Source organism: Ranitomeya imitator, chromosome 1, assembly GCF_032444005.1.
Source record: "Ranitomeya imitator isolate aRanImi1 chromosome 1, aRanImi1.pri, whole genome shotgun sequence".
In the NCBI taxonomy this organism is placed as follows: domain Eukaryota; kingdom Metazoa; phylum Chordata; class Amphibia; order Anura; family Dendrobatidae; genus Ranitomeya; species Ranitomeya imitator.
The window spans coordinates 565,838,189-565,864,741 of record NC_091282.1 but is presented as its reverse complement, the minus strand read 5'-3'; the positions used below and the strand labels follow the sequence as shown (position 1 = coordinate 565,864,741).

At 44.8% G+C, this 26,553-nt stretch overlaps 1 protein-coding gene across 1 annotated transcript in view; it reads left to right on the top strand.

Annotated features, from left to right (window-relative positions):
• The window catches only part of LOC138679200 (cyclic AMP-responsive element-binding protein 3-like protein 3), a 534,464-nt gene that overhangs the window by 85,249 nt on the left and 422,662 nt on the right, over nt 1-26,553 (top strand). The window contains exons 2-3 of the mRNA XM_069767781.1: nt 23,959-24,072; nt 24,158-24,392. Coding sequence (XP_069623882.1) covers nt 23,959-24,072; nt 24,158-24,392 — 349 coding nt within the window. The remainder of the gene's footprint in view (nt 1-23,958; nt 24,073-24,157; nt 24,393-26,553) is intronic.

Genomic DNA, 26,553 nt, shown 5'->3' with positions numbered 1-26,553 from the left:
CATGTTAAGGAGCTGAAACTCCTAAACCCTTCATCCAATTTTAATGTGGATACCCTCAAATGAAAGCTGAAAGTCTGAACTTCAACTGCATCTGAATTGTTTTGTTTAAAATTCATTGTGGTAATGTTTATAACCAAAATTAGAAAAATGTTGTGTCGTCCAAATATATATGGACCTAACTGTAGTCCCTGCAGCAGCTAAACTCATTCTACCGCCAGGTCATACCGTGCTCACGTTACCCGTCTGGGCTTGTACACCTCTCGAAGGGGTGGAAGTGCAGATCGAGCCAACCGTAGTGCATCAGATACCCTCAGGACTCTTCGTCGCTTGGACATTAGCCACAGTCCATGATGGTGACGTGATAGTGTGGTTCGTCAATCTAAGGGAAGAAGATCTCACCCTCTCGCCTAAAAGTAAAGTGGCTTAGGTGTTGGGAATGCCAGAAGCACTGATACAATCGGAAGCCATACAATTGGCAGCCATGCAAGGCGACCCCTGGACCCTAGCCGTCATGATGACACCGCAACATCCGCCTGAAGGAGGGCCGCTGAATACTGGAATAGATATGGGTGAACCGATCGGACTCTCCCCACAACTGGTGCAACATGTTGAAGCTGTACTGGAGCGCTACCAGGAGGTTTTCGCTTGTCATAAAGATGACTTTAGGTAACCACGGCTTATAGCCCATGAAATTCCTACAGGAAGTGCTGCCCTGATCCGGGGGAGATATCGGTGGATACTGCCTCAAATCTACAAAGACGTAACGGAGATGCTGGCTCACATGCTGCAGAGTGGAATCATAAGGGAGAGCCAGAGCACTTGGGCAGCTCCCATCGTTTTAGTCTGGAGAAAGGATGGAACCCTGCACTTTTGTGTCGATTATCAATGACTGAATGCCTGTATGGGCGGGACTCCTATCCCCTACCCAAAATCGAGGAGTCGCTATCTGCCTTGTGAAAGGCAAAGTATTTTTCATCCCTGGATATGCCCAGCGGATATTGGCAGGTGCCCATGGCTGAACACGATGGGCCACAGTCAGAGTTCATACTGCCCATGGGATTGTTTGAATTTAATCGGATGCCCTTCAGCCTGACTAATGACTTTTCAGCGATTGATGGAATGATCCTTGGGGAATCTAAACTTCAAAGCAATACTTATCAACCTGGATGATATCATTGTCTATGCAGCCACCTTTGAAGAACACCTCCAGTGGCTGGAGCAAGTGTTGAGTCAATTACAGAAGCATGGCCCGAAAATGAAGCCCCAAAAATGTCAACTTTTCTGTAAGCAAATCGAGTACCTAGTGCACATCGTATCAGCTAAAGGAGTGAGACCTGCACTTGAGGAGAAAGTGGCAATACAGGACTGGCCCACCCAGAAGACAGTGAAAGATGTTTGGGCCTTTCTGGTACTTACTGGGTACTACCAAAGGTTCGTGAAGAATTTCACTCACATCGCTAATCTGTTGCTGGAACTACTAAAGGGAGTGCCGTCGGGTTCAAAGAATCAGACTATTCAATGGTGAGGTAGCCAGGAAGAAGCTTTCCAAGCTTTGAAGATGGTCTTGACTGAAGCCCCAATCCTCAACTATGCGGACTTCTCCCGGCTCTTCATTCTTCACACCGATGGAAGCCTACATGGTCTGGGGGCTGTGCTATCGCAAATGCAGAAAGGGAAGGAATGAGAATTTGACTATGTGAGCTGGTCTCTCCATGACACAGAACGGAACCCGGACAATTACAGCTCCTTCAAGCTGGAACTGCTGGCATAGTGTGGGCGATGACCGAAAAGATTACCAAATACTTGTCGGGGTCCGAAGTCCTGGTGCGCACCAACAACAATCCCCTAGCCCACTTGAAAAATGCAAAATTGGGGTGCTTGGAACAAACATGAATGGCCTGCATGCCAAAGCATCGGTACAAGATCGCTTATCGGGTCGGAGCCGAGAATACGCATGCTGATGTTTTGTTGAGAGTGACCCATGAGTAGCCTGGACATGACTGAGAAGAAGAGCTAGAGGCAGAGGAGATTCCTGGTTTTCGGGACCTTGCCAGGTCTTTGGTGGCGATACAGGGACAGATCGGAGAGTTGTCTGGAGAACAGGTGCTAAGACGACCTCGGGATGACTGGGTGCAACTCCAGCAACAAGATAAGGAACTTGCCCGGTTGAGACAGTGGGTGGCTCTGAAGTGACTTCCCAGACAGAGTGAAAGTGACACTCTGTCCCCGGGGACTCTGCAGATTCTAAGGCAGTGGGAGAGACTCCAGATGGAGGACGGCTTGCTGAATAGGAAAGTGCAGTTGGTGCAGGAGTTGAGGGTCACCTGACAAGTGGTTCTCCCAGAGAAGTTGATTCATGTAGTGGCCAGAGAGGCCTATGAGAGAGGGGCTCACTTTGGTCTCTAGATGATGTTCCAGTGGTTACAAAAGGTTCTATATCACCCCCGATTGAAGACTGCAGTAGAGAAGGCCTGTCAATGATGTCGGAGCTGTAAACTAGCCAAACCTCCGGAGCAGAGAACTCGAGCACAGACCATTGTGACTTCTGCCCCCTTAGAATTGTTGATGATCGACTACTTAACCATGGGCCCAGCTCATCTCGGGTATGAACATTGTCTGGTGATGACTGACCACTTTACCAAGTTCACTGTGGTGACTCCAACTCGGAATCAGACTGCTGAGACAGCAGTGCAGGTCATCTGCTGGCACTTAATCCGGGTGTATGATTGCCCGAAGAGGATCTATTCTGATCAAGGTACTTGTTTCCAGGGTCGAGTGATGGAGGAGTTACATCATCTGTACCAGATTGAGAAGTCAAGGACGACACCCTATCATCCTCAGGGGAATGGAGCCTGTGAACGTTTCAATCAGATGCTTATTCAGATGCTCCGGACATTGGAGGAAGATTGGAAAATACGGTGGCCTGAGTACGTGGCTGAATTGGTCTGGGTGTACAACAACTGAGTGCACAGTACAACAGGAAACACTCCATATACCTTGCTGTTCAGGCGAAAGGTACAGAAAATTACAGAGCTGGAGTTGGATCCGGAAGACTACCCACGGATGGGGGTGTCTTCCTGGGTCCGAGAACATCGACTTCGACTGCAGACTCTTCCCCAGCTGGTGCAGACTAAGTTTTAGGAACTCCAATACCATGAAACGATGCCCATTGGAGGGATACCACTCAAGGCCGGAGATTGAGTGTTGGTCTGAGACAAACGGCCTCGGGGCAAGTTGGAGCATCGATTGGAAAAAAAACCATATCGAGTGAAACGCCAAGTTGGGTCTTATGGGCCAGTGTATGACGGTCAACCCGAATGGGAAGAAGGAACACCTACCCAGATAGTCCACCGCAGCATGTTGCATCCTTGCTTGTCACAGGGTCCTGTAGGAGGAGAGAGTGCCGAACACCACCAAAACGCTCACCCCAACGGTTCTCGACTGTGATGAGAAAGAGACACTCGCCTCGTTCTCAGACTTGGATAGTCTGCTGTCCACCAGTCCTAGGGAAGTGCATAGGCTTGAAATCCCAGAGATGGTTGACTCATCGGATCAAGATATGCTCCCTTCCTCTACCACTCAACCTGAACTGCACCCCGCAAGGAGCAGATGACAGCTGGAATACCTCTCACTCGTTATGAACAAGACCAGTTTATTTGACAATTAATTATTTGACAAATGGAAAAGTGTGAACATTTGATGAAGGAACTATTGCCCGTGGAATGGCGAGTTAAAGGAGGGCAGGAGTGTAAGGAGGAAGACCAAGCTGCGGATACCTGCATTGTGCCGGGTCCAGAATTGCCGAGGCTGTGCCCAGTGTTCCCGGGTGGAAGGAATGAGAGACCGGACAAGTCCCATGACCTGGGGAGAGGGTGTGTGGCTAAGCCGGGCAGTGAGAAGGAAGCGCAGGAAGAAGCTCTCAGTTTCCCACCAGCAGCGAGAGTAGAGGCAAGTGTGCGGCGTGAGAGGCAGCGTGGAGTCGAGCCTCAGCAGAGCTTAAGTGAGCGCTCTAATCAGACAGTGAGCATGCAGAGCGCCATGCGCCCAGCTAAGCAGAGGGCTGTGCCAGTGTGTAGGAGCGGGTGAAAAGTGCAGGACCCCGAGGTGCGTTCCCCACTGCTGAAAGACAAGCAGCAGCATGTGTGTTGGACAGAGACTCCTGCAGTGCTCCCAACTTTGGCTGCACAGATTTATGGCCTAGGGGCTCAACGGGTAAAACCGGTGACCGCTTGTTGCCACAAGAAGCTGGACTGTGAGTTGCTGTAATTCATCTTAGGACACCACGCTGGCCATGGCCGGTACTACAACCCCCATCAGACTGTATTCGGATGAGAACCAGAGAAGACCACGATAAGTGCTATTTACATATCAGACTGTCACGTTAACCCTCTATTTACCCCCCTTGTTACTATTCATTGTTTAATGTCACTAGCTCCCTTCTAGGAGACCATTGCTATCCTTTTTGTTAACCAATTAAACAACTTTGTTATACAGCCTTGTTCTGCAATCCCTGCATTACTGCATTTCCGCACCTGCTTACAGTGTCAAATGTAGCAGAGGGATACAGGAGAATAAGCAGGGAGTAGGGACCATTAGATTTAGCTTTTAATACATCATTAGAGACTTTAATAAGGGCAGTTTCAGTAGAGAGAAAAGAGTGGAAATCAGATTGTAAATGATCAAGAAGTTCTGGTTGAGGGATAGTTTTTTTTAGTTATAGGTGTATGCTGTCATGTTTAAATGAGTAGGGAAAGATATCAGAAGAGAGATAGAGATTAAATATTTTAGTTAGGTGATTGGTGACAGCCAGGGAAAGGGACTTGAGACGTGAGGGCATAGGGTCACTACTGCAGGTAGTAGGGCAAAAAGATACAAGGAGCCTATTTACTTCTTCTTCAGTGACCGGTCTAAATACAGAAAGTGAGCTAGATGCAGTGCAGGATTGAGGAGAATGCATAATGCTAGGAAATTGGGAGAAAATTTCCTGTCGGATGTGGTCAATTTTTGGTTTGAATTGTGAAATGAAATTAAAAGTGTCAGAGGTATTTAGGATTGTTGGATAGTACAGTGCTAATGGTGTTGAATTAGGCTTGTTTGGAGAGGTGAAGGGCAGAGTTGTATGATTTATGCATAAACTTATAATGGATGAAATCTTCAGCCAAATTGGATTTTGTCCACAGACGTTCAGTGCACCTGGAGTACCACTGGAAAAAATGTGTTTACAGCGTGTGCCAGGTTTGCCGCAGTCTATGCCAAGTTTTTCTATATGTAGAAGGTGCAGCTTCATCCAGGGCACTTTGCAGTGTTTCATTATAATGTTTTAGAGCAGAGTCAGGACACGAGAAGGAGGAAATTGGGATTGGGATCAATGATGTCTTAAAATTCTTCATAAGTGTTAATGGTATGTATATTCCTATGCGTGTGGTAAGTGGAGGTGTTCTGAGTGGTGTCAATTCTTGACTGAGAAAGAAAGAACATTGTGGTCAGAGAGCGGGAGAGGGGAATTTGTAAAATCATGCAGTGAGCAGAGCCAGAAGAAAATCAGGTCCAGAGTATTTCCATCTTCATGCGTAGGAGAGTTAGTAAGCTGTGAAAGACTGAAAGAATAATTTAGAGATAAAAAGTAAGTGGCAGATAAGGAGAGGGGATCACAAATGGGGAAGTTAACGTCCGGCATGATGAAGGTGGGGATGTCACAGGATAGAAACTGTGGGAGTCAGGTGGCCAAGTATTCCAGAAACTGACGGGAGTGGCCCGAAGGGTGATATACAACAGCCATTCATAGGGAGAAGAGCTGGTAGATTCCGAAAGTGTGGACCTCCAAAGAAGCGAAAATTAATTATGATACTTTGGGGATAACCGGAAAATTACATTTTTGCTGAGAGGAGCAGACCAACACCTCCACCTGGTCTGTTGTCAGGTCAGGTAGTATGTGAAAAATGTAGGCCACCATAACAGTGAAGCCCAAACAAGGTCTTACACATATTATGCAGTGTAAATCAACATAATATTTTACAAAGATTACTCCCATAAACAAAAAACTCAGTATGAAAAATTAATATTGAAACAATCAACAGATGCATAAAAGCATGTTAAAAGAAGAGGTTTTGCCGAAAAAAAATATAATCAGGTAAGTAAACAAAATGTATTTTAAATCTGTCCCACAGTATGGAAAAAGTATAAAAAAATATAAAATACTACACTACTATATTGTATTGCATATATAGTACTACTTTACTGTGTATGCAATACGATATAGTAGTGTGGTTATTTATATTTTTAAAACTTTTTCTATATGGGCTTATTCTGACTCTTCAAGGCAGTATGAGTCTCTAAATCTTTAGCCATCAATTCCTTAGATAACTATATGATTGTTGTACTCATATGCCAGGCGTCCTCAGATATTTATTACAAGTCAGTACAGCTTAGTTGGCACTAATAGTCCAGGAGAAACAGAGTTGATATTCTCTGAAATCTTGTAGTAAGTACAATGCAGCAAGTGGAAAGTGTAATTCCAAAACAGGAACTTATACATGTGCATCAAAAGATGGCTACAGCAAACTGATAATGAAGAAGAAGGGAGGAGCAAGGGCTAACAACATCAACTACAGAAGAGAAGAAGGGACACACTTCAAAAGACAGAGCTTCTCCCTAGCAACAGCAGAATTAAATGCATAACACAGAAAATACACAACAAGTTGTTCCCATTCATGGAACACAACACTCCCCTTCTGAAATCTTCAAATTTCACAATGTCTCTGTATGACATGATGAGTCATTTCTGTCCAAAGCAGATATGGAATCTGAAAAAGGATAGAAGACAATATGCAACAATAATGCAACAATTCAAGTCCATACTTGAACGATGACACCTAGTCCTTGAATAAAAAATAAAAAATGAATATGAGTTCAGTAGAAAAACCCATCTTCGGGTTGGGGAACTCTTCCACCAACCCAGCAATCCAATGGTAATGTTTAATCCACAGAGAAGTGTTCAAGGCCGGTTTCACGCAGAGCGTTTTATGTTCTAACACAACTGGGGTGTGAGAAAGTATGCTCCCCGCCGTGATGGAATCCAGCAACAATTTATGTGACATCCTCCTTTGGTAGAAGTAGCATGAGTTCAGTGACTGAGCGAAAGAAGACTCAGCTTGAACCCCTTTTGTCACCTTGACTTCTACCTTTCGAGTCTTTCCGTCATCGCTGGGCACAACCTTGGTGATAAGATCCATCGGCCAGTGGTTACGATGAGCCTCTTTGTCTTTTAAAAGTACGATATCTCCTTCTTGTAAGTTAGGAGTTGGCTTAATTTCCTTGTCAGATTCTGGATCCACCAGCTCATATGCGATGTTGACATTATCGCAGGTATCCTCATATAAGATACTTGGAGGTGTCAGCCACATGTTGTCACTAAGCTTGGATGCAGCTGTGAGTCTCGTTCCTCGGTTAGCTGGGTTTAGATCAGAGGGGATGTGATGCCACTGGTCAAGAGTAGCAAAACGTCTGATGCACTCTACTCTATTACTCACGTAAAGATAGAATTGTTTTGTTTGGTTATATATACAGTACATCCGAGTACCACTCTATTATCTGTGTAAAGCACTCGATTGTAATGTCCATTTCAACTTTCACTACTTTAGCAATTTCTACCACCAATACTGCTGCACAAAGTTCAAGCTTTGGTACTGAGTGTGCAAGTTTAGGGGTTAGTTTGGCCTTACCCAGAATGAAACCACAGTGCACTTCATTGTGCACTCCCAAGGTCTTCAGATAAGCTACTGCGGCTATGGCTTCTGTAGATGCGTTGGAGAAAATGAGGACTTCTCTTCTGGTGGCAACTGAAGAAGATTTTACAGAGTATGAACGTGGAACTTGAAGTTGTTCTAAGACCATTAGTGACTTCTTCCAGGCCTCCCATCTTTGTTGTTTCTGGGATGGCAGCGGAGCATCCCAATAGGTATTTTTGGCAGTGATTTGTTTTAGCAGAATCTTGCCTTGAATAGCAATGAGTGCGACGAACCCAAGAGGATCGTAGATACTGTTTATGACAGATAGGACTCCTCGTTTGGTTAATGATTTGTCACAGGGTGACATTTGAAAAGTATATGTGTCCTGTTTAATATCCCATAGCAGACCAAGGCTGTGTTGTGTGGGAGGGACATCGGAATCTAAATCGAGGTCTCTTAAGCTTGTGGCATAGTCTTCGGATGGAAATGCCTCCATTACCTCTTGACTGTTGGAGATAATCTTGTGAAACCTGAGATTTGATGAAGAGAGCATTTCCTGAGTCCTGGAGAGCAGATTGATAGCCTCTTCCCTCGAGGATAAAGACTTGAGCCCGTTGTCCATGTAGAAGTTCTTCTCTGCAAACTGACGAGCATCGTGTCCATATTCTCTCTCACCTTCCTGGGCTGCCCATCTCAGTCCATAGATCACTACAGCAGGTCAAGGTCAAAGGTGAAGGTTGCCGAAAATGTGTACCTTCATCCGGTAGTCCATGACCTCGTTGTGGATGTTGTTGCCCATGTGCGATAGGAACCTGAGATATTTTCTACTGTCTTCCCTCACGATGAAGGGATGTCGGCCATTATTGCCACAGATTCCTGCCTGAAGTGAATTAACACTCCTACGAGGCTATTGTTCATGTTGGGTCCAATAACAAGCAAGTTGTTGAGGGAAATGCCTTCCTGCTGAGCACTGGAGTCAAATACCACCATGATCTGGTTAGGTTGGTTTCCGAGGGTGGTAGAGCACGAAGGACAGAAGGCACTAGCATTTTTCTCCTTCTTTCAGTGGTGTTTCGGATTCTGCATGATCTCTGTCAAAGATGTTTTGCATGAATTCTATGAAATGTCTTTCCATCTCTGGCCTTTTTTTTAAAGTGAGAAGAGAACCTTGCTGTTGCTTGCTGCATATTGTTTGGCAACCTTGGTCTTGAAGAACGAAAGCGTAACGGAGCCACCCAGCTGTTGGAGTCATCTTGATTCTGCTTGGGAGAGACATCCTCCGTTTACACAAGGTACATCAGCAAATCAATGGTCCTCACGATGCACCATTTGCTCAACGCTTCGACCTAGGCTGGGTGATCATAAGGAATGTCCGCGTCTTCTCCTACAACACGCACATCTTGCCAAATGGTTGCAGCACTGATTTCCAGCCATGCCCACATTACTCGGTAAAAGAGAAACTGAGAGACATCAAGTGGCGACGGCCACCACTTGACAGTGCAAATATGGACCGTCCCTGGGATGACGACCTTGGGTCAACGGTTTTCAGTCCAAGTTGGAACAACAAGTTAGCACCCACAAGAGAAGATAAAGAATTTATAAGGGTTATGGACAAAGAATTCGCTCTGGATTTCTGCGTTGTGATCGAGAGCTGGAATCTTACTGGCTATAGTCTTCAGGTGAGGGTGATGAAGAGCGGTTTCCGGCGTTGGGATCTCTTCCTTGTTAGACGGTATCTGATCGTATTCGACTAGTGTGGTTAGAGATATTTCTACAATATTTTCAAGAGACATTAACATGAGACAACTGGCCCTTCTTCCGAAGACTTCTGAGATGCCGCTACAGGTGCCTAAGGTGCAGGGATAAGCGCTTCCCTTTAAATCGAACAGATCAAAGAGTTCTGACCTTGCTAGTGATCGATTGCTCTGATTGTCCAGGATGCTATACACCTTCACGGCCTTTGGCCTTCTATGGGTGACCCTTGGGATATACCTTCACCAGGCAAATCTTCTCACAAGACTTGTCCCAAAGACCTTCTCCGCAGACTTCTGTGCATGAAGAAGATACTGTGAGTATGACTTGCTGCTTGGCCTGTGCTCTCCCCTCCATGACTTGTGGTGAGCAGGCGCAGGCATAGGATTAAGCTGGGATGGATGGAGCGCTTGTATGTGGTCCTTGCTGCCACAATTCCATACACTTGATTGTAATCTTACAGTCCTTAGCAAGGTGTTCGGTAAAAGCACAACATCTGAAGCATACTCCAAACTTCTTTAGAAGCTCCTTGTGTTCTTGGAGCAGTTTCTTTCTGAAGCCAATACACTTCTTCAGTGGATGAGGATTCTTGTGGATGGGACACGGACAGTTTGGATTCTCGACTCTTTCACCCTTGTCGCCCTCATCAGCAACTGGTCTTCTATATTTTTTGTCAATTTGACGAGGGCTCTCATATTTAGTAGCGGATGAAGCTGCAATGGCGGGTTCTCCACAGGTGAAGCTTGGGTCCACCTGACGCTCTGCAATGTCTTTGATGAACTAGCAGAAATGGGAGAACGGAGGAAAGGACACCTGGTGTTCCATTTCTTATCTTGTCCCTAGCATAGTCCACCTTTCTTGCATGTTATATGGCAGCTTGGCGACTATGGGTTTCCCCCCCCACGTGCAGTGTCCAGGTAGCTGAGGCCAGGTAGATGTGTGTCTGTCTTGGTCAGCAGGTTGCTGAGTTCCAGGAATTTTGAAGCGTCCTTGCCAGATATTTTAGGAAAATCCTGTAATTGTTTGAACAGTGCATCTTCTATAGCTTCAGGACTGCCGAAACCATTCTCTAGTCTGTCCTGTCATGACTCAGGATGGGATGGTTCAGCCTCCGTCCTGGTCAGGTCAGGGTTAATTCTAGTTCGCCTCTCTTAGGTTCTGGGGAAGCTATTTATGCTGGTTGTTCCTGGATCCGGTGTTGGTGATACTTCTGTTACTCTCGGCCTGGTTTTCTGCACACATACTGCTTAGAATCATCACCAAAAAAATGAACTTTTTTGAATATATCAAATGGCTGCAATGAAACAAAGAGTGGCAGAGTGGCCTGACAGAAGCCTCTCCTCAGTGCAAGACATATGAAAGCCCTCATAGAGTTTGCTAAAAACACATGAAGGACTCCCAGGCTATGAGAAATAAGATTCTCTGGTCTGATGAGAGAAATCTAGACCTTTTTGGTGATAATTCTAAGTGGTATTTGTGCAGAAAACCAGGCACTGCTCATCACCTGCCCAATACAATCCCAACAGTAAAACATGGTGGTGGCAGCATCATGCTATGGAGGTTTTTTCAGCTGCAGAGACAGGACGACTGATTGTCATTGAAGGAAGCATGAATGCGGCCAAGTGCAGAGATATCCTGGATGAAAACCTCTTCCAGAGTGCTCTGGACCTCAGACTTGACTGAAGGTTCACCTTCCAACAAGACAATGACCCTAAACACACAGCTAAAATAACAAAGGAGTGACTTCAGAACAACTTTGTGACCATTCTTGACTGGCCCAGCCAGAGCCCTGACCTAAACCCAATTAAGCATCTCTGGAGAGACCTGAAAATGGCTGTCCGCCAATGTTCACCATCCAACCTGACGGAACTGGAGAGGACCTGCATGCCATGACTAAGACCTGATGGTCGAAACGCGTCGGCGTTGACCACCTGGGACCCCCATCTCTTTTTTGCAACTGTTTGCATTTTAAAGTGTTTTCAATAAATTGACTTTTTAGAAGATCCATGCTGGAGATTATTTTTTCTTTTTCATTGCTGGCTCTGGACTACGCCCTTGACCAAGGCGGCTCCGTGCATGGACATCATTGCACTGTTGAGGGATTGGTGAGCTGACTTATTTTCTTCCCATTTTTTCCTTTTTCCCTATTTTTGTGTTTTGCAAGGAAGAATGGCAGAGGATCCCCAAATCCAGGTGTGAAAAACTTGTTGCATCATTCCCAAGAAGACTCATGGCTGTACTAGCTCAAAAGGGTGCTTCTACTCAAAACTGAGCAAAGGGTCTGAATACTTATGACCATGTGATATTTTCTTTTTTCTTTTTAAGTAAATTTGCCAAAATTACTACATTTCTGTTTTTTTACGGTCAATATGGGTTGCAGAGTGTGCATTAATGAGAAAAATGAACTTTTTTGAATTTACCAAATGGCTGCAATAAAACAAAGAGTGAAAATTTTGAAGGGGTATGAATACTTTCTGTACCCACTGTATATGTAAATGATCATTCTTAATCATACTGTAAGACAAATTTAAAACACATTTTTTTTACTTACCCGATGATATTTTTCTCTATATGACCTCTTTTTAAACATGTTTTTATGCGTTTGTTGATCATTTCAGAAAAAATATTGCTTTTTCACCATAATAGAGAGCAGCAGGGGAGGTGGCGTCCAACTTCTGGAACCAGGGTTCAGTAAGAGCCAGAAGGTTAAGGGAATTTGAAAGGAAAAAGTCATGGATGTAGTAGAGTTTGTTACATGCTGACCGTGGATTCCACAGGGCACAATTAAAAGACATAAGGCATGCAAGTAACATAAATGAGATTTGCTGGGGTTTCTGAGTGTAGCAGGGGAAAGTTTAAACTTACTATTACAAGAAGGATGCGACTAGGAAAAGGAGAATTGACAGAATGAGCAGATGGTTCAGTAATTTGTGAGAGCATCTCGTGTTTTATTATTGTATGGTGGGAGTGAATGATTCTGTATGGTTTAAGATTGTGAAAAGAGCATAAAAACTGTACATAGAAGAGGAGAGGGGCTGATATGGATCAAGTGCACAGAGTGTGTGGCGAGATGTAGAAGTGAATGACTGCAGAGGTTAGAATATAAATTATACAAATACAGTGCCTTGCAAAAGTATTCGGCCCCTGGAACTTTTCAACCTTTTTCCACATATGCTTCAAACATAAAGATACGAAATGTATATTTTTGGTTAAGAATAGTGATGAGCGTGCACTAAAATGCTCAGGTGCTAGTTGCTCGGGTCGAGCAGATTGGAATGCTCGGCTACTAGGCCAGAACATCGAGCCCAATGTAAGTCTATGGGAGACCCGAGTATTTTTACGAAATTTTTTGAACACAATTTATTGGTTATTTTAAATTTTTGAGGAAATGTAAAAACTGAAAAGTGGGGCGTGCAATATTATTAGGCCCTTTAATTTCAGTGCAGCAAACTCACTCAGGAAGTTCATTGTAGATCTCTGAATGATCCAATGTTGTCCCATATGCCTAATCATGATAAATATAATCCACCTTTTCTTTCTTTCTGTTACTGAAATTATTTACAGCACTATTTAGCATAAAAAATATTAAAAGGCCACATATTGGCCAGTGAGGTATTTCCGTTAGAGCCCTCATATATCTGAGTGCTCCAAGTTTGGTCATTGTAGGCCGGAGGACATCTTTTTTTCTGTCTGATACTCTAAGATTCTATAGAGCACTATTTAGCTTCCAAAATTACAAAAAGGCCACATATTTGCCAGTGTGGTATTTCCGTGACAGCCCTCATATATCTGCGTGCTCCAAGTTTGGTCATTGTAGGCCGGAGGACCACTTTTTTTGCTGTCTGTTACTGAAATTATATACAGCACTATTTAGCATAAAAAATATAAAAAGGGCACATCTTTGCCAGTGTGGTATTTCCGTAAGAGCCCTCATATATCTGTGTGCTCAAAGTTTGGTCATTGTAATCCGGTGTATTCCTTTTTTGCTGTTATGCTACTTATATACAGCACTATTTTGCATACATTAAATTCACAAAAAAGCCCCACAAAATTGAATACAGTCTGTTATGTAAGGCTGAGGCCTGCCTGGTGTTTGGATTTGAAAAATCGTAGATTTGCAGGCCTACTGATCAGATATTATTTCACTACTAATAAATATATTTAAAACAATTGATAACAATGCACAGTCAACCTACATATGATGTCTGTGCCTATACAGGAAATTACAATTAAGCAAGTCCCATGCAAACAATATACAATAGCCCCTACATATAAAAATTTGCACAACCAGGATCAAATGTAATAAAAATAATTGTTTTTATTAGACATAATCTTAAAACAATACATACCATAACACTACTATGGGATTCAATGATGGGTACAACTACAAAGGAGCCACAGGTCAAAGGCAAATGCTATGCAATCTAATCATATTTGCACCCTATATTAACCTTGGAACATACATACAGAAGGTCCATTGTTTAATAGGACACAGTATCACCGCGCTAGTAAATAGCATCCAGCAAAAATAACACCAAACAGGTTAAAGGGGGAACACCAAAAATATCTGCAGCATATTTAACTAAGACCAGCAGCACCACCAACCCTACACGTGTTTCGGAGTGCGTGCCTTCTTCCGGGGGAATTTGCCTTACCTGTGGCTCCTTGGTAGTTGTACCCATCATTGAATCCCATAGTAGTGTTTTGGTATGTATTGTTTTAAGATTATGTCTAATAAAAATAATTATTTTTATAACATTTGATCCTGGTTGTGCACATTTTTATATGTAGGGGCTAATAAATATATTTGTGTTGAGCATTTGAAATAGTTCAGTAGTCCATTTAAAATGGGCAAGGCAAGGGGCAAGGGATGGGGCAGTGGACATGATGATGATGGTGCATGCAGAGGACGAGGCCGTCGCCAAGGTGAAAGTGGGCTGCAACAAAGACCCACATCTTCTCGCTCGACCTTCCTGCCCCAGTTTCCAGGGGACCGCAGCACACCACTATTGAATCCAGAGCAGTGTGAAACGGTTGTTGGTTGGATGGCGGATAATACTTCCAGTCACTTAGCCACCACCACCATATCTTCCACACGGTCAAGTCTGAGTAGCCGTGATTGTGGCCCAGATATTCATCACCTTGAACCTCATTCTTCCCACCGTGCCGAGTGCCCTAAGACAACTGATCCCACACTTGGACACTCTGAAGAGCTGTTCAGTTTTCCATTTCAAGAATTTGAACTCTCGGACGATCAACTTGAAGTGGTGACAGCTGAGATCGCATATAGAGATACCCAGAGCTTTGACCAGCCCCGGTCACACGAAGGTGATGGTGGGAAAGTGTCAGAAGAGATGGACAATGATGAGACACAATTGCCAGAAAGTCAGGAGGAGGAGCATGGTGCGGATGTGGAAGATGAGGTGGTGGATGACTATGTGACTGACCCAACCTGGCAGGAGGACATGCAGAGCGAGGGCAGCAGCACACGTGGGAAAGGAGGCATATCACCACAACAGGCAGGAAGAAGCCACAGACAGAAGGCGTGCATCCGTTCCCTGTGACACCAACATGACAAAAGTAGCCATTCCAATTGTTAGATCTTCCCGAGTCTGGATATTTTTTAAAGACTCTGTTGATAACCCCAAACAGGTCTTTTGCAGCATCTGCCATGCCCGCATCAGCAGGGGTAGCAAAACAACCAGCCTGACCACCACCAGCATGATCAGGTACATGGCAGCAAAGCACCTGACTTTGTGGGCCAAACCCCAGGCTCCAGGACCACTGCCTGCAGGTCACACCACTGCTTCTTCCACTGTTTTGCGTAGAAGCCAATCCCCAGTACACCGTGCATGTAAAGATGCCCCTAGCCCTGCACCTGATGTGGCCCACAGTCAAGCAGCACCATCAGCAAGCCCGTCCACGTCCTTGTCCCAGCACAGCAGTTGTCTATCACCCAGTCTTTGGAACACAAGCGGAAATACCCAGCCAACGCTCCACAGGCCATAGACCTCAATTCTAGAAATGCTGTCTTTTAGGCTTGTTGAGATGGAAGCTTTCCGCAACCTGATGGCGGCAGCCATCCCAAGGTACTCGGTCTCCAGTTGCCACTATTTCTCCCGGTGTGCCGTACCGGCATTACACCAGCATGTGTCCCACAACATTACCCGTGCCCTCAACAATGCTGTTACTGGGAAAATCCACCTAACCACGGACAAGTGCTTGTGGGCAGGGACGGTTCATCTCACTGACGGCACACTGGGTTAACATAGTGGAAGCCAGGACCCAGTCGGACCTTGGGATGGAACACATCCTTCCCACGCAGAGCATTGCTGGCCCTACGTCAATCAGGGTTGCCCCCACATTCTACAGCTCCTGAAACTCCTACTCCTCCTCTTCATCCTCCATCTCTGAAATAAACACATCAGTCAGAAGCTGGAAGCACTGCAGCACTGCCTCAGCCAAGCGGCAATAGGCTGTGCTGAAGCTAATCTGCATATGTGACAAACTGCACAATGCAGAAGAGTTGTGGACAGTAGGGTTGTGCGACATTTACTTTTATAGGATCGGGTCGGGTTTCACGAAACCCGACTTTCTCAAAAGTCGGGTCGAGTGAAATCGGCCGATCCTATAGAACAGTCAGGGTCGGGGTCGGCCGAAACACGAAACCCAATGCAGTGCATTGGGTTTCTAATGGTTCCCAGGGTCTGAAGGAGAGGAAACTCTCCCTCAGGCCCTGGGATCCATATTTAAGTGTAAAATAAAGAATTAAAATAAAAAATATTGCTATACTCACCCTCGGACGCGCCCTGGTACTAAGCGGCAGCCTTCCTTCCTTAGAATCAGCGCGTGAAAGCCCTTAGATGACGTCGCGGCTTGTGATTGGTCGTGCGACCGCCCATGTGACCGCTCACGCGACCAATCACAAGCCGCGACGTCACCGAAGGTCCTTCAAGCGCTGATTCTTAGGAAGGATAATACCTAATAGGAATATACTCACCCTCGGACGCGCCCTGCTTCTTTCCGGCAGCCTTCCTTCCTAAGAATCAGCGCTTGAAGGACCTTCGGTGACGTCGCGGCTTGTGATTGGTCGCGTGATTGGTCACATGGGCGGTCGCGCGACCAATCACAAGCCGCGACGTCATCTAAGGTCTTTCACGCGCTGATTCTAAGGAAGAAAGGCTGCCGCTTAGTACCAGGGCACGTCCGAGGGTGAGTATAGCAATATTTTTTATTTTAATTCTTTATTTTACACTTAAATATGGATTCCGATACCGATTTCCGATATTGCAAACATATTGGAACTCGGTATCGGAATTCCGATACCAGATTCAGAAGATCGCCGACCTCATGGCCGACCCCACACAGGGGTCGGGTCGGGTTTCATGAAACCCGACTTTGCCAAAAGTCGGCGACTTCTGAAAATGGCCGACCCGTTTCGCTCAACCCTAGTGGACAGCGCTGAAAGAGCAGTTAGATGTTTGGATGACACCGCTGAACCTACAGCCACGCATGGTCATGCGTGACCTGGTGGCGGCTCTGAGGCAAGGTGAGCTCACACACTTACCTTGCTTGGCCCATGTGCTTAACCTCGTGGTTCAACGTTTTGCGAAAAGCTACCCGGAGCTGCCGGATCTGCTAGTGAAAGTACGCCATCTGTCTGCCCATTTTAGAAAGTCAGCTACAGCTTCAGCCGCCCTTGCCATGCTTCAGCAGCGTTTGCAGCTTCCAGCTCACCAGCTGGTGTGTGATGTCCCCACATACTGGAACTCTATGCTGCTTATGTCAGAAAGGCTTTGTGAGCAGAAGAGGGCAGTTGTTTACTACCAGCATCAACAAGCCCATCGATATTCAGTTCAGACTCCACACATAAGACCTCAGGAGTGGCCTTAATGTCCGACATATGTACCATCTTCCAAAACTTTGAGGACTGCACCCAGATGGTGAGCGGCGATGACGCCATAATTAGAGTCACCATCCTGCTTCTCAGCATTCTGAAAACCTCTATGCTCACAATTAAAGAGGCTGCCTTGCAGGCAGAGCATGAGGACATGGAGCAAAGAATGATACAGGGGGATTACACTCAGCCAAGCCTCATGTCTTCTCATCGCGGATTGGTGGTCAATGAGGAGGAGGAGGAGGAAGACCTTGAGCTACTTCATGCGCTATAGATGGTACTACAAACACAGCTGTCATACCGTCTGTTCAGTGAGGATGGCCTGAGGACAGGGAGGAGGAGGATGAGGAGGACAGCATGGTCAGTCGTCCTGTTGGTGAGTACACGGAAGTCTTGCCTGTTAGCAGTCTGGACTCATGGCTGACTTTATGTTGTGCTGTGTTTCATGTGACCCTCACATTATAAAAATTTTGGGTGACACTCATTTCTGGTTGGTGACACTTCTAGACCCACGCTGCAAAGGAGAACTTTCAATCTCTTCTACCAGAGGCAGAGAGGTGTGCTAAAATGTTGCAGTACCAGAGGGCCCTTGTAGCGGAATTACTTAGAAAATTCCCATGTGAGAATGCTGGTAGCAGATGTCAGAGTTTGTTGTACAACCAAGGAGTCCAAGCGAGAGAGACAGAAGTGCAATCCAGCTCAGGCAGGGGAACAATGGCAAAGTTCTGGGACAGTTTTCTCAGACCCTCCCATCGTAATGGCACAGAGGCAAGGAGTGCTGTTACAAGAAGTGCAATGTTTGTGAAGATGGTGAGGGAGTACCTTGCAGATAGTACAAACGTCCTCCGTGATTCCTCTGTCTTTTAATTATTGGGTATCCAAGCTGGACAAGTGGCCTTGGAGGCCCTGGATTGCCCTGCTGCTAGCATTCTGTCAGAGCGGGTTTTAGTGCCGCTGGTGGAATTATAACAGATAAGCGCATCCGCCTGTCAACTGAAAATGCTGACAGGCTGACTCTTATAAAAATGAACAAGGACTGGACCGGGAAAGACTTCTGTACATCACCAAGTGAAAACAGCGAAACATAACCTCAAATACATTCTCTCTTTTGGGGAGGTCTATTCTCATGCACCTCTTCCTAACCACACATGGGTATACGCTTCCACATTTGGTCTGTTTGTTGTTATCCTCCTCCTTATCCTCATCCTCATCATCCAGAACCACTAGATGACCAGGGTGAACGTGTTCTGTACTTTTATAGGCAGGTGAATTTTTCTGCACGGGGGCTGTGAAGGCACTATTTTATTTCTTAAAAAAGGACCCCACATTGGGGAATTGGGCATGACATTACATTGGGCCTACTTCTTCATTCTGTCTCCTGCAATGTGTCCTTTAACTGCCACTAGATCACCAGGGTGAACGTGCTCTGTACGGGAAATTTTGGGTATGGGGGCTGTGAAGGCACTATTTTATTTCTTAAAAAAGGACCCCACATTGGGGAACTGGGCATTACATTACATTGGGCCTACTTCTTAAGTCTGTCTCCTGCAATGTGTCCTTTACCTGCAACTAGATCTCCAGGGTGAACATGCTCTGTACTGTTATAGGCCGATGAAGTTTGGGCTAGGGGCCTGCGATAGCACTAGTCTATTTTTAAAAAAGGTACACCCATTGGGGAATCGTTTGGCAGATCATGCACTGCATTTCAAGTCTCAGAGACACACACCACTACATTGGGCCTAATTCTTAACTCTGTCTCATGCAATGTCTCTTCTTTAACTGCCACTAGATCACCAGGGTGAACGTGCTTTGTACTGTTATAGGCTGGTGAAGTTTGGGCAAGGGGGGGTTGTGATAGCAATAGTATATTTTTAAAAAAGGTACCCCCCATTGGTGAAACCACATCCTTGTTGGCAAACACTTCATAACATTTGTGTACCTTACAGAGCTCACTTGAAAAGCTACTTTTTGTGTTGTCTGGTTGCTCACATTGGACACAATACACTTCATATAAATTTGATAAAGCAATACTGTTAGTTTTGGCTCCGTAGTTCATTAAAAATATAGCTTTGTCCACTATATTAGTTTCTCTCCTTGAGAGCCATAACTTTGGCTGCCTCAAATGCATGGAGCGCCCCCAGACGCAGGGCCGCGGGTTACTCGGTACCAGTCCTCTGCTGGCTCAGTTCTGGGGATGTCACGGTGGCTGGACCTGGTCCGTGACCCTGCTAAGGGGTGCCCAATGAAAGGTGATACGAGTCTGTCAAGGTTGTGTGACGCCACCTGTGGTATTCGGTCAGGGTGACCGACGCTGCTTGGGGTCCACTGGGGTGATGTGATGGCAGCTAGATGGTAAACCTTCCCACAGGTGAAGTGAGTCCCCAGGGCTTTCCAGTAGTGTAGGTGGTGATGGTGTGAGGTGCAGACAATAACGAGGACACAGGGTTGCAGTCTCTTTACCTCTTTACTGGTGACTTCAGGATACTCAATCCAGAGCACAGTTAACCGGGCTGTCTGAGACCGGCCGGTCCGAAGGCATATCCAGAGTTCCCTTCGCAGGTGGAAATCGTTGCCTACCACTAGCACTTGTGTGTTGTATTGCTTCCCTGCTGAGCATTCGGGATAGTCCTCACAACTTCTGTTCTCGTTCGTTCTAGTTCTTTCTAGCTCTTTCTATTCTCCGTCCCCCAGTTTTGTTATGGCTAGGACGCACCCGTTTGACGGGTAGGCTTGGAGCTCTTCTGGGACCCTAGAGATGCCCCTCTCCACGCGTTGCCCCCTATGTCTGCTTAGGTGATATCAGGTAGACAGCCAACCTATAATTAATTGTCCTGCGGTATTTGAAGTAAGGCATAAAGTCAGTTACTTCCTCGGTGTTCCGGGCACCGGCTACGCGCCTCAGTAGGATGTTGCCGGGCACGACTCCTGCTGGCTCTCCTTTGTGCTTGATCTCGTTTCTCACTGTCCACAATATCCTTCGCTTTGTGTCCTTTCTTAGGATACCGCCGCAAGGTAGTGCAGGCGCGGTTCCGTAATGTTCTGCCTTGTCGTTAGGTACCTGCCAGGTTCCCACGCCAGACAGGGACCCCCTGAATCTTCCCTGCAATACCCCCTGCCACGGGATGTTGCCTGGACAAAACCCAGTCAGCTTCTGACTAACTTCCTATCCAACTGCTAGTTTTACTGGTGTGAGGAGTGGCCTAATAAGTAAAACCTTTTGCTCCCCCTAGTGCCCGGAGTGTGAAGTGTAAGGTGTGCTGGTGATACCTGGTCAGGTGAACTCCTTTAGTGCCATCAGACATACCATCACTCCCCTTAGTGGCAGAGCGACACTACTGCAACAACCAGGTCTCTGGGGCGCTGCATGTACAAATGGCGAATACACAAATGGCGATTTGTTAACACGATTGAAATACTGTACACCGAATGCATTCAGACAATCACATAGCTGCATTTCTTGTAAAACATTTACAGATGTGACAGACAATGCTCATAGTGACACAATCTTGATAAATGTTTGTTTGTTTATTCACTTCACAAACAGTTCTAAACCTCTATATGTTTGCTGTTTGTCATTGTAAAATATTAAGGCTTACTGAAACCATGTCTGTGGTGATTTGATCTAAATCCTTGTGGCTTTTATTTTCTAGGGGTTTATGGCCCCTTGTCTGATGACTCCATGATATCTCAGTTTCATCGAACCTTGAAAAGTGGCCACTTGAAGGTCTGGGTGAAACTAGAGTCACTACATAGTGTAAATCACTATATAAGACCAGAGAAACATGACTAAGACAGATACCAAAACTGAGGTACCTGTACATGTACAGTGTGCTGATACCTGTATAATTGGGGACGCCCATGCAGTGTAGGTAATCTACCAGAGGTTCTCTGTATTGGTGTTGCTTCTCTGATATTCCAGAGGGATGATGTTTAAAAGCCTCTTGGTGATGATCTAAGTATATTGTGTGTAGTTAATCTTCATATATACGTAATCACTATATTTATATAATCCTTATATGTACTTATTAACCTTTCTATGTTAACATATACAAAAGTGTATGGACTCACACTATTCAATCATACTATTCCTTGAACTGTGTAGTTTCCAATAAAATTGCGTTGTATTGCAAGTATTAGCTTTTTTTAAAGCCGTATCTGAATCTTAGTGTTAAAAACATGGCAAATAAAATAGCCAAATTCTCCTGTAAATAATTCTGCAAAAAGGAAACCATCATACCATTAAAAAAATTGACTGGATTTTCATGGGTCCATCCAATATGTGGGTTCAAAGGTGTAATGGGGTGCATATGACTGACTATGCAGCAGGGATGGCCTTGCTGCCAATGTGTAAAACAAAGGATCACCGGGTACAAAATGCATATTGTGAAGTGGATTTTCATGGGCCCATCCAGTATGTGGGTTCCAAGACATAATGGGGTGCATATGACTATGCAGCAGGGCTGGCCTTGCTGCCAATGTGTAAAACAAAGGAGTACGGGAGTACAAAATGCATATTGTGAAGTGGATTTTCCTGGGCCCATCCAGTATGTGGGTTCCAAGACATAATGGGGTGTATATGACTATGCAGCAGGGCTGGCCTTCCTGCCAATGTGTAAAGCAAAGGAGTTCCGGTGTACAAATGCATATTGTGAAGTGGATTTTCATGGGCCCATCCAGTATGTGGGTTCCAAGACTTAATGAGGTGCATATGACTGACTATGCAGCAGGGCTGGCCTTGCTGCCAATGTGTAAAACAAAGGAGTACGGGAGTACAAACTGCATATTGTGAAGTGGATTTTCATGGTCCCATCCAGTAAGTTGGTTTCAAGGCTTAATGGGGTGCATATGACTGACTATGCACCAGGGCTGGCCTTGCTACAAATGTGTAAAACAAAGGAGAACTGGAGTACAGAATGCACATTGTGAATTAGATTTTCATGGGCCCATCCAGTATGTGGGTTTAAAGGCTTATTGGGGTGCATATGAATTGGGCAGGCCTTGAATTCAATGCAACACTTTTTCAGGAGTCCCCCCTGGACATCTTATGACAGGGGTATTGTGGTGCGTCGTAATTCTTGGCAGCCCATCCACTCACAGCATAAGCTACAACAGCTTAGGAGACCCACATGTTTCACAATGGCCCATTAAGAAGATTAATGCCGCCTGATGCACCAGTAAAAATAGACTCTGTGATTTTAAGAGTCCCTCCTTCATAAACGAAACAAGATGGGTCTGCTTATGTGTCACACACCACATGGCCAGCTAGGGTTGTTAAATGTTACAATTAAATTTCCCAGTGAATGCATTTGTAGTGGTTGAAAGCAATGTTGAAGTTGAAAAACGCTTAAAAAACGCTGCGTCTGAACTAAGCCTAAGTGGGAGAGGAAATTTTCGGTCTGGAGTTAAATATTTGGCCTTACAGGCAAGTCATTAACCTGGAAAGGATGTATCTTGATTCTTGACATATTTTCAAGCAAAACCTGTTTTGGTTTCGTTTTAATGTCTTTTTGTGGCACCGGTAAAAATGGCATGAATCTCTGAAAAAATTGATTAAAGCTGAGAACTAGGAGACAGGAATGCTTCCAGGGGCGATCCCCATGATGTTCCTGTGTCATTTGAGCAGTGCTTCCATCATTTTCAGATGTTTTTAGACCTTAAAAGGACCCCTGGGGGGGGGGGGATTGCGGTAAAAATACTCGGGTCTCCCATAGACTTACATTGGGCTCGTTGTTCTGGCCGAGTACCCGAGTATTCCAATCTGCTCAACACGAGCAACAAGCACCCGAGCATTTTAGTGCTCGCTCATCATTATTCTTCACCAAAAATTTACATTTGGTATCTTTATGTTTGAAGCATGATATGTGGGAAAAGGTTGAAAAGTTCCAGGGGGCCAAATACTTTCGCAAGGCACTGTACATATGTTGAATACAGTTTGCAATGCAAATTACCTGGAAACAATTTTCTTTAAAGGGAACCTGTCACCCCGTTTTTTCAGATTGAGATAAAAATACTGTTAAATAGGGCCTGCGCTGTGCGTTACAATAGTGTATGTAGTGTACCCCAATTCCCCACCTATGCTGCGAAATACATTACCAAAGTCACGGTTTTTGCCTGTCAATCAGGCTGGTCAGGTCGGGTGGGCGTGGTCAATTCATGCTGGTCAGGTCGGGTGGGCGTGGTCACAGCGCTGTTTCTTCCCCAGCTTTACGTTGGTGGCGTAGTGGTGTGCGCATGTCCCAGTGCCGAATCCACTGCGCGCACGTGAAGAAACAGCGCGCAATCTGCGCTATTACTGGCATCGGTGGGGCGTCCATCTTCCTGGGGCCGCGCGTGCGCAGATGGAGTGCTCTGCTGCACGGGGCTTCAGGAAAATGGCTGCGGGATGCTGCGCGTGCGCAGAAGAGATCGCGGCGGCCATTTTCCTGAAGCCGAGATGCAAACTGTCCAACTGCCACGTTTAACTGTCCTGGCACTTTAACAAAATATGACACGTTGACAAAATCTGCATAAATACCTCCTAAATAATTTTATCTTTTTAAATTTTACGTAATTAATTTTACCTTTCTCCTTTCATACACTTAGGATGCCAATGATATGCAGAGTTTGGCGCTTCTAGATTTACTGTTTGATTGTCAAGATGGTATTCTGCGGCATGAATATTCAACTGCTGAAACCTTGTGGACATCTGAAACAAATGTTGGTATATATTTATAGATTATTTAGCAATGCTGTATTTGTTTTCTTATTTTTATCTGTTATAATTTTGTATCTTGTGATGCAGAATCCTACTAAGGATGAAGAGGCACTTTTGTCTTTCCTCCTGGCACCTAAAGATTCTTCCTCAGACTCACATCTCTGGTCGCCTGCTGCTAGTGATAGTGGTCTTTCTGAAGATAACCACTCAGACCAACAGGATAGCCCTGGCCAGTATTACTATACAGATTCTTACCATATGATGCACAATCAGACGGATTTACAAGAATATGACATGTCTATTGATCTGGGTGAAAATTCAGGTATTTTTATGTAAACTAAAAGAGAAGACTTGCTTTAAGTTAAACTACATAATAAATGACAAATTCACAATATTGTGCGCATTTTACTCCTCAATATTGAAATTGCAACACCAAGATGATGTTGTGGAATTATGGAAATTACAGAATTGGTATGTTAAGGGCATCTGTCAGTAAGATCCACCCTCCTAATCTATCTATGATACCTATGTATAAGTCATGGGAAGTTGAATAAAAAGACACCTTTACATTTGTGTTCTAATGTCAAATTCCAGAGAAATCCACGTTTTTCTTATATTTATATGAGCTGTTCAGAACTATGGGCCGGACACTGATTTGCATGAGACTCCAGAGATTATTTTATATGAAAGGGAGTTACCCATATGATACATAATGGCTGTACTGTGCTCTCCTGATTTCACTGCAGAGTGGTGTGTGATTACAACTGACACATCTGCAGGTCCCTCTCTGGGCTTTAGCTTCTATCTCACAGGCAGCCATTGTTACAATACAGCAGAGCTGTGAAAGCTGCAGAAAATGTGTTTTTAAGTGGACAAAGTTCAATTCCACTGTTCTGTGTTAGTTATTACATATTTTACACTGGTAATGTCCCCCCCCTTTCATTTATAATAATCTCTGGAGGCAGATTCTCATACAGATCAATGTGCGGCCCATAGTCCTGATCAGCTCATTTACATATAAGAATAATGTGGATTTCTGTGGAGTGAGACATCGGATCACAGATACCAAGGTATCATTTTATTCAACTTCCTATGACCTACATACCCTTATAGATGGCTTAAAGGGGTTGATCCTACTGTCAGATTCCCTTGGTATTCCCTGGTATGAAAAAGATGAAAAAATGGACAAAACATTTAAAAAATATCTTGATTTATTCAGCATCTAGTATGAACAGAATTACATGCACTTACATGATTTAGCTGCCAACAATGAGGTTATTATGGTTCTCTGAGGAATGGTCTGCCATCATGAAAGCACATGGACACACCATCAAGATATGCTTGTTACTATCTGTGCAATTTCCAACCAATGTTGCCCCAGATGTGCTCCATAGGAGACAAGTCCAAAAGTGCTGCAGGCCATGGTAGTACGTTTAGACCTCGGAGTCTCCTCACAGTAACACAAGTTACATGTGTCCTGTCATTGTCTTATTGAAAAATGGCTCCTGGGACACTTTGGAGAAATGGCTGTGTTGAGGGAGGATCTAAATTGATCCTTCACGGTTGACTCAGTGATTTCCAAATTTATCTACAGGGCGTTGCCGGCAACTGAAAATGACCAGACGGAGACACATGTCTCTGTATGGGGGATCGAGCAGATCTCTGGGCCCCCGTTTATTGTGTTGCAGTTTTATCATATTAGCAAATTCTACTTCAACCAATCAGCATAAGAACACGCTCACAGTTCTTAACCTTTAAGAATACAGGAAAAACTGAACCCATGAGGATACAGGAAAAATGGAAACTACAGATATGGTCATGTCTTTTTGGCATAAAAAACATATTAACAGATGCCTCAGTCTTGTATAGCGATACACCCACGAGTCTCTTATCTGGCTCGGCTCGAGTTAGAACACTCAAGGTCTTTATACCAATTATGAACCATAGCCTAATTGAATAACAAAATATTATCTTCGTGAGAAACAGGACAGAGTTACTTCACGGCAGCTGTAACCTTCTACCTAAGTAAATAACAGAATTTATCTTTAACCAACAACAAAATGGAGTCAAAGCACAAAATGGAGAATCTAGCACAAAATGGAGAATCTTTCATAATTTGTTCCTTCACATTCCCCCCTAGATAAATTTTGTTAATTAATGTCCAGCATCAGAGGTACTATCCCAAGCTTTAAGCTCGAGGGGTACTGGTCTTCACATGACTGGTGCCATGTTACCAGCCATGGCTGTTGTGGCGTACCCGTCCCCCCTGTATACTAGAATTTACGAATAACAATTATTGATAACGGTGGTGGGGATCCTTTGAAGATAGCCATGCGCTTGGCTTCAACATCTTCATCAGGTAACTTTGTGAAATTGGTGTAGAGAAGAGCAGGGGTGGCAATGCTTTTCGTTTCATCATTAGTTGTCTTAGTGCAGATTTTCCTAATACATACAGAAATACACCAAAGAACAAGTTTTAGTAT